The 8,930-nt window shown below is 39.9% G+C and overlaps 2 protein-coding genes across 2 annotated transcripts; both read left to right on the forward strand.

Moving 5' to 3' along the window:
* Positions 1-3,914, forward strand: LOC140944487 (uncharacterized). Its single transcript, XM_073393624.1, has 5 exons — positions 1-442; positions 979-1,110; positions 1,297-1,407; positions 2,541-3,040; positions 3,678-3,914. Exons 1-5 carry the CDS (start codon positions 97-99, stop codon positions 3,912-3,914), a joined length of 1,326 nt encoding a protein of 441 aa, XP_073249725.1. The 5' UTR covers positions 1-96.
* Positions 3,915-6,647: 2,733 nt separating this feature from the next.
* Positions 6,648-8,201, forward strand: LOC140944488 (uncharacterized). The gene has a single exon (XM_073393626.1). The coding sequence runs from the start codon at positions 6,649-6,651 to the stop codon at positions 8,170-8,172; it is 1,524 nt and encodes a 507-aa protein (XP_073249727.1). The 5' UTR covers position 6,648; the 3' UTR covers positions 8,173-8,201.
* Positions 8,202-8,930: the final 729 nt, after the last annotated feature.

Consider the following 8,930-nt stretch of genomic DNA (forward strand, 5'->3'; position numbering starts at 1 on the left):
GTTAGTCGTAACAGTTTAGAGGAATTTGGCAGAGACTGGTGTCGAGTGCGGAGGGTCGCAACGGATTGGGAACTAGTCAGTAGTCCTTGCAGAGGAATGACAAAGTTTAGCGTCAGTCTTCTAGGATGGGGACTGGAAAATAGGACGGACCCTGCTCAGAGTTATATTCCTATTATGGACATTAAACCCGCAGGTGACTTTAGCAGGTTTAGTATTCAGTCCCAGACATCTAACGGCCAACCAAAGACAGCGGGAGGTGATGACTGGCGAGTCTTTATTTGGGGACCAACTGCGCTTGCTCCGACTGTGATTGATCACGAGAATGGAACGTATGAGGTGCTTTTCCTTATCTTGGAGCCTGGGACCTACCATGTATCAGTTGTTCTTGATTACTCGTTATGTGACGGGATGAAGAATCCGCCAGATTACTGGTTTATGCTAGGTATATTGCCATGGTGACCAATACAGGTTGACAGGTGTGAGTTGGAGGTCGTAGGAAAGGGTAGAATTAGAGGATGAGAATAGGACTCTTGAAAACTGTTCACTTACCCCTCCTCCGACCCAAAATTTTGCCCTAAGCAAGAAGGTGGTGTTGTTGTTGGCTTAGGAGAGGGGTGAATGGGGAGTTTCCCAGAATCCCATACTAATCCGAATTAAAAATAAAAGAAAACGTCTGACCATTCATGAGTTCCAAATTCTTGAGGCGAGTTGAAATCATGGTATGGGCAAGGTTTCTAAGCACTTACAACAACAAAAAGATGACAACTGTACTAATAGAACTAAGTATAATTCCTAACTCTCCACATCCATTCTTTAATGTCCATTCTGTGTCCACTCACATCATCCACGTTAATCAGTTTACTATACCTGAGCCACTGTCCTTACGGAGCCCTTGATTTTTATCATGGGTTGAAAAAATCCAGCAGAAAGATTGCCACAACTGTTATAGGCATTGAACTCCTCCTTTTAATTTCTTAGGAAATATCCATGGTAACGGGCAGCCGCATGGAATTCTATGGGAACCTTATGTCTACCTGCAAACACCTCTGTGGGAAGGGATACCGCTGACCATAACAGTACCACCACCGTCAGGACCCACAAGATACGAAGGTGAGATTTGATACTAGGGTAGTCACAATATAGTTAAGTTAGATGGAATTTTGGCAAACACTGGTCTCATAAATTGCTCAATACGTGGTTTAAACCTCTTAACACATTCTTTAGTGGAACATGTCTCTTGCATGCGCTTTAAACACTGAAATATATTGACATTTTCCTGACAAAATTTCTCCTCAGAATTTCTGAGTTACGGGCTTGGAATTCCTTCGTCATGTAACCGAAACTGTAAACTATTATGGGATGGCTTTGGGCGCTGGATCAATGGGACATGGAAACCACAGGTGGCAGGTGATAAACTCAATACTCATCACATCAAGCTCTGTTATGGTGTTCAAAAGCCTTAGTTGAAATACAGTGGAAACCCGTTAATACGGTCACCAATGGGTCAAAAAAATTGGCCGTATTAACGGGGGATGGCCGTAATATCGAGGCAGGCTCAAATTCCACGACTTGAGAACCGAAATCGCAAAGTACGCCGTACATCGCATTTGCATTCTTGAACAACTATTCGCATTAATAAACAAGCGGAGTGAAGATATCTCGTACAGTAATTGAAAAAAACTACTTACAAATTTCCTTTAGTAAATAAAACACTTTCAAAACTTAGCTATAAAATTGCAACAAGTGCACTTTATGTGTTCTGTAGTCTAAAAACAGTAAAAAAATAGGCTCAGAGTACTAGGTCAATAAAATTGGCATGTCACGGGCATTTTAATTTTCTAAATTTCGAACAAGTGGCCGTGTTAACTGGGTCAAATTGTAAGAGATTCTACTGTTTGGGATTTTAAAATGTCGCCGTTGGTCGTATTAACGGTTTTTTTTATAAGGAAATGTATGACCGTTTTGCCGGGTCGAAAAGGAGTGGCTGTAATAACGGAGTGACCGTATTACCGAGGTGGCTGTAAGGCGGGGTTCAACTATATGCCGAGATAAACGATTTCAAACCTTCCTCTTCTCTGGATAGAAGACGTGCCTACAAGCCTGAAGTTCCTAGTTAGGTTGATTCTTAAGTTGGAAGAAGCTGTGTCCACTACTATAATAGCCTTACATTTCTTTAGTTCTTTTAGACAAGACTAAGAGCGGAGCTTCCGCTTAAGACTGACCGTTTACTAATTCCAACAACGAACTATTAACTAATTCCAAAAAAGTTACATACCTACTTAACCTTAAACTTACTTTCTACATTACGCTTATGTGCATAACTTAAATTATATGGCCATAGCCGCCAGGACTAATCAGTTTTAAGGTGTGGTGGATTTTTCTTCTATCCATTCCTTTGACTACACGGCAATCCAAAACTATATCATAATAGGCTCGTACAGTTTTCATTGCATGCGTCTTTTTTCTCTCTCAATGTAAAAAGAAATGCTTAAAATGCATTCACATTTATACCCTCAAATCCTTGTTCTTTTTTTTCGCAGGATTATGGCGGGAAACTTCGCCGAGGCATCGAAAGGGAATTCTATGGATTTATGGGGATTCAAACGCAGGGAGATTTTACCGCTCTATCCGCAAGACGCCTCTTTGCAAAACAGTTTTTAGAGGCTGTACCTTTTCTTACAACTGGATTTATCCAATTAAAAACGCTACCGTAGAAATGAACCAAAGAAACTTTCTTCCTATCAATATAACCCGAGTCTTAAAAGCTATCGCAAATGTCATTCACTCTCCTCACATGAACGACAAAAACAGCGTTATTCTTCTCAATCATGGCCTACATTTTATAACTTCGACAAACTTTTCAACCTATCGTGTAGTAATCGATAGGATCGTCGATTTGTTTAAAGAGACAAAGAAAAGTGATCAAGGTGAAGAAGAACTAAAATTCAAGGGGAAAATGATCTGGAAGACAAACGCGGCCATACACCGAGAAAGACTGAGACTCCCGCATCACCACAAAAGGAGGTTTTTAACGCGACAGGTATTGCTGACTTTTTGTGACCAGCATCAAATTTCTCCCTGTAATATCAATGCTTTGTAAACAGAGTGGTCATGAGAATTACGCAAATGATCACACCAGATGAATTTTCCTGATATTTATCAACTTCTCCGCAATACTTTTGTAGGAAATGAATAGGGGCAACAAATGAGAATTCAAATTTTGATCTTAAGGTTTAAAGGGCTAACATAGGAACAATACGGGCTTTTCACTGACTCAACCAAAAAAAAAGTACGCAAATGAGAAAAGCAAAACTAATTTTCACCGGTGAAATTATGATTGAATATATACCTCTGAGGATACGAATCGTTCGGGGTAGGATATCTTTTTTGACGGCTTTAGCTGTTTTTTTTTTTAAAGTCGTTTATTAGAAGATAAAAGCCGCATTTATATATTTTATCAACTAATTGTTTTTCAGTCTTGTCAGTCTTGAAGCTGATTTTGAGAAAAGACAAACGAACAAAAACTGACACAAAAACAAAACAAAACAAAACAATAAAATTACTTAAGCTTCTTAGACCACTAAAATTGTATGAAAAACCTGTAAGACATTATTCAATACTTTTTGTCAAACATTGAGGTTGCACTGAATAATTCTGTGTCATCTGTTTTTTTGCAGCGAGTGCAGCTATACAATTCTTACGCAGCCTGGGCCATGTGTAGAGCAGGTTTTGAGGTGTTAGATGTTTACCCACTTAGCGCGTCCTTTCCAAATGGTACAGACAGCAGTTACGATCCGTACGACAGTGTGCATTACAAAGACAGCGTGTTTAAGCCAGCGGAGGAAATTCTTCTGGAGTATTTTAAGCCTTGGATTGACGAACACAATGACGAAAGAAAACATCCTCGTCACTAGGGCACCTCATGTGCATGCGCTTACTGCGAGCGCAAATTATACGTAGCGGAACCCGGAAATCAACCGTTTGAGTAAACAGAAAGAGATTACTTTGGTGATATTTGGAGTCGTATATACCAGTCGAAAGGATACTCATTTCGCAATAAAAGTTTAAAATGGATCGCTAAGGATGCTAGGGAAGAATTACCTTCTGACCAAATCAGTCAGTTTTCGTCATCAAACCAGAGGGCTGGGTCGTATGGGGATAGACAAGAGTTTGAAGTCGAGAATGAAACCGGTCAAGTCACTTGGGATGAAATTGAACTTAAACATGCGCAGAATAAAAGGTACCAAAAGCATCGTGTTAGAGTATCAAGACCAATCAGGTTACTATTGAGATTGGTATTAAAGATACTGGGTCCGTTTTATTATTGATCGTACCCTCTCTAACGCGTCCTGCTATAAGAAGTCGGGTTAGGTTGCCTAGAATCATAAATTGATCCAAAAGATGAAGGGCTAGGTTAGTGTCATCTATTTACCGGGTACGGTTTGTTGACCGGTTATCGGGCTCGTTGGACACTAAAGTTTCGGGGGTATTAAAATGCAAAAAGACTTTTTTAGCGGGGACTAGCTGTAGCCTTTTCACAAAGACAACTTCTTCTAGACCGACTGGTTATTTATTACTCAGCAGTGTAATATCCTTTTAGCTTCTTGTTCTTACAATTCTCTCTGGTAAATAAATGCTACACCCATTTTTGTATCAGCCAGATTAGTTCAAACTAATGCTGACGCAAGTCTTCTCTGATTGGTTTAATCAGGCTCATTAGCATGAAACCTTCAAGATGATTATTTTGTCAAAATGGTTTTTCTAACTACGTTTTCACTATTAAGCCTAAGTCAACTGGCCAATACAAGACAAGGGAAGCAATATAAAAAGTACAAGGTATGTAGCTGTATACAGACTTTTCATGTTAACTGATAGGAAAGTACTAAGATTATAGTTTGAAAATCCTGGCTTGTTGTCGACTTCGGAGAGCTGTGAAGCTTCTTCTCGGAAAGTGATTGGTCAGAACGTTTCCATAAATTAACTACGGACATGACTGGAAACTAAGAGGACAAATTAGAAATGGAGTTCGCTGTAGAGGGCAGAAATTACCACAACAGATGTTTACTTACACCAACACCTGTGCATTGAGAGATATTCCATACCATTATTATTTTAAGCTGCAAGTAGAAACCATCAACTATATGAATTCGATGGAAAACACGGTAAATAAGCCAAAAATTAACCAAAATAAGGATAGAGGTCATTTCCTGGAAATGTAGACGAGGAGTCAAGTTAAGGTTGAATCTGATCAAACAATGCGATATTTTTAAATGCAAACAAGCCTTTTTTGGGAACCTTAATTAAATATTGTTGTACGAGAAAAGGGTTGTAGTGGAAGTGTACTAAAAAAGAACATATTTGTTTAAGAACGAATTCATGAAAGGAGAAGGTTTATGTTGATGACTATTTTAAACGTGGAACTCTGGTTTGCACGTGACGTCACGGCGGCCATGTTGGATGACCAGAACGAAAGCATTTCTCTCCTCTGGGAACTTAAACTCTATTTTCATGCAAATTCTTAAAGGAAAACTTGTCATCCAACATGGCGCCTTGTCACGTGGTTGCAAACCAAGAATTCTAAACAACTGATAAGTGAATATTCGTGATACCTGACATTACATCCCGTTAAAATATCCCTTAGTTAACTTATCGTACTGTAACCACTTAAGAACATCCTCTTAATTTTAAGCATAAATCAAACTGCGTAAGGGTAAACTAGATCATTGCTTACATTTTTATTGTTTAACAAAGATACCGGGTCCATTTTACCCTTCCTACTAAACGGGTCCTGTTATAAGAAGTCCGGCTCGTTTGCCCAGAAACATAAATGGCGTAGCGCGCAAATAACGTCAAACTCACTAATATTCAATTTTTGTCTGAGTTTTGTCATTGTTCTCATTTTAATGTAAAAAGACAGACAGACATGAAATTCCAAAGAAAAAAGTCAGAAAAAAGTGAGGAATTCGCTAATGTTAATTTCAGGTTGTCTGTCTGAATTTCGGGTCTATAAATAGTTACTGCGCGCAGCGCTATTGATCCCCGTAACGCGACACCGACTCTCATTTGCTTTCCTCACTCGTTTGACCGTTTAAAAGTTCTACGCTTCAGATTTACGGTGTGATTAGGACTTCGACTCCGTCCCTGGTGAAAATCGCCCCTTAGAGGAAGAATTGTTTTACTCGGAAGACAGACTCGGAAGGTATTGTTCTGCGGGGTACTTGGGTAAATTTTTGCTGGGTATGTGCCGCTGTCCTCTCAGAGCCCCTACCCCATTATAGTCTATTCTGTGGCCAATTATAGACCCCATCTTAGTCACTTTTGGGTAAATATGTAATTTTCGAGATCCCAACTTAGTCACTTTCTATTTTTATGAACTGACTCATTTTTTAAAACTGAAAACAGTACAAACATTCTGGTACGTTTGCTACCCGTAAATATGAAGAACAGCCTTACCTCAAAGGAACAGAATCTAATGGGATAAAATTTTTTCCGCGATTTGCGATATTTAATCCTGGATTAGCGATAATCGGCTTTCCAGGAACCTGGGCCTGGTTACTAGTACAGATTATTTATAATGCTCAACAAATAAAAAGCGACAGGAGACCCATTTGTTACTGAGTTTAACTTGCTTTCAAATCTTTAGGTACCATGATAGTTTATGCAGTAGCAGGTGTTATTGCATTTGTGGCCATATTATGCATCATATTGCCTGAGAAGAAAAAGAGGTTTCCAAAGGAGTATCTCCATGATAATGGACGCCCCTTAGGTTTTTTGGACGACAATTTGCGACGCTTTCATGATGAGAATGGTTTTTTGATTCTTGCTAATGCTCTGGTTTTGCGAACCAAGAAACCACTGCAAGAACCTGTAGTGAAGAAAGCCTTGGAGCTTCTGGCAGAGAGACATCCTATGCTGCGCATGTGCATTAGAAAGAACAAAGATGGTGATTATTTTTTTCAGAAAAGACACAATGTTCTCGTGGATCTGCGTCAACTTGACACCTCAAACTGGCGCAACGTTATGGAGGAGAGTTTGTTGGAGAAATTTGATGTGGAAAATGGTCCTCTTTGGAGGTTAACATTCCTTCCCAATGCAAGATATGAGACAGAAACAGGAAGTGACGTTAACGATCCATCTTTTCCTCATGAGTGCATTTGCATTTTTTGCTTTCACCACAGCATAATAGATGGCACATCTTATACAAGACTTTTTGCGGAATTTGTTCACCATCTGAATAAACTGAACAAGAACGAGGAGCCTAAAGTAACAACAATGCCCATGTTGCCACCTTGTGATGTATATGTGGATGAAGTAATTCAGACAAAATGGTACCATATCGCAATGAAATTAGCTGTGAAACTATTGTGCTTCATACCGGGCCTCGCCAAATTTATTAAAATTGCAATGGGTGAAAAAGAAAATGCTTTTAGTAGAAAATATGGCATGGAGATCCAAAGAAATCCTCAGATTCAACCAAGAACCAAGATTATTCCCATCGAGTTTACAAAGGAAGAAACGACAACTTTTCTGAAGCGTTGCAAAGAGTGGCAGACCACGGTGCAGGGAGCCGTTCAAACGGCAGCAAGTGTAGCAATGGCAGGTATGATGGAGGAACGCGAGTTTGAAGTGGAGGCTACAGTTACAGTTAATAGCAGACCATTCTTCAAAACCAAAGTTCCGAATGAGTACGTTGGACCATACTTTTGTCGTCTCTCTTGTAGAAACAAAATTCTTTCTTCCCCAAATCCTGAACAGTTCTGGAAAATAGCTAAGGTCACTTCCGAAGATATCCATGCTAGGCTCAAGTTAAATAAACACCTGGAAGGTATGAAAATGTCTTTTATCATGCGACCAGTATTTACTCAGATGTCAAGAGAAGGCGAAAGTGATCGAGGTGGTCGGGATCGCACATCTCTGTTGGTCTTCTCAAACCTTGGCTACTGCAAATTTCTTGATGGAAGTCTAGATAATGACGTCATCCTTAGAGCAATGTACGGTTGCTCTGCAGAACACCAACAAGGACCCGCCATCATTGGCAACAACCTGGCCACATTCAACGGAAAACTTTTTTGGACGGTTGTGTATTATAGCAACCTTGTAAGTGATGCCACCGCCCAGAAATATGCTGATTTAGTCAAAGAAACTATCCTTGATGCAATCAAGAACCGCTAAATGTGGCCCAAGGCTCGGCGACTTAGCTAAAAAAAAGGGGCAAAAATGCTTGAGACACCTTACCTTGCTCGACTTATGTGGTCTTTCTATGATCTTGTCTTTGTGACCCTCCTTCTTCCCCTGTGAAAATTGCTAGCAAATACAAGAGCGAACTGCATTGTTTTCGTGTTTAATTAACGATAACCTGATCACGTGACTAACCATTGCCAAAGGCCTATTAAGAATGAACATGACGAGCTTTGAGCCGCTCAAAACCTGTTATTATGCAAATTAACTGAGGGTACATTAATGCACCCTCAGCTAATTTGCATTAAGACCCATTTAATACGATAACAAGTTTTTTGGGTTGAATGATATTGTTCTGGCCCTTATTCGGGACAGGGCGCTTATTTCTTTTTTGAGAAAAATGGCTCGTTCTGACCATCCCTTGATTTGGAATTCGATGTTTGTTTATGAAGTGGAATTTTCGTCTTTTATACGAGGTCATCATGTTTACGAAGAGTCATGGTCCCCAGAGAGTCTCTGGCATGCAGGAAAGATGACCTTGAAGAATTACATAAAGAACACAATGAATACGCAATTGGGACTTACCTTGAAGCCCAGCCTTGAAGCTGATAACAAATATGTTGGGCGTGTGCCGATGGGGCTTTCCTTCCTTATATTTCCCATATTCATCTTCTTAAAGCTCGCCAAAGCGCCAATCAAGGTGACTGGATCAAAGAGGATTGGAAAACGGACTTGTTGTCCCTGGATCCTTC

The sequence above is a fragment of the Porites lutea genome, chromosome 7 (assembly GCF_958299795.1).
Source record: "Porites lutea chromosome 7, jaPorLute2.1, whole genome shotgun sequence".
Lineage (NCBI taxonomy): Eukaryota > Metazoa > Cnidaria > Anthozoa > Scleractinia > Poritidae > Porites > Porites lutea.

Coding starts and splice junctions, on each gene's coding strand:
- LOC140944488 (XM_073393626.1), top strand. CDS start 6,649: ATGATAGTTTATGCAGTAGCAGGTGTTATTGCATTTGTGGCCATATTA.
- LOC140944487 (XM_073393624.1), top strand. CDS start 97: ATGACAAAGTTTAGCGTCAGTCTTCTAGGATGGGGACTGGAAAATAGG. Junction 1,111..1,296: donor AGGACCCACAAGATACGAAG/GTGAGATTTGAT, acceptor ATTTCTCCTCAG/AATTTCTGAGTTACGGGCTT. Junction 1,408..2,540: donor ATGGAAACCACAGGTGGCAG/GTGATAAACTCA, acceptor TTTTTTTCGCAG/GATTATGGCGGGAAACTTCG.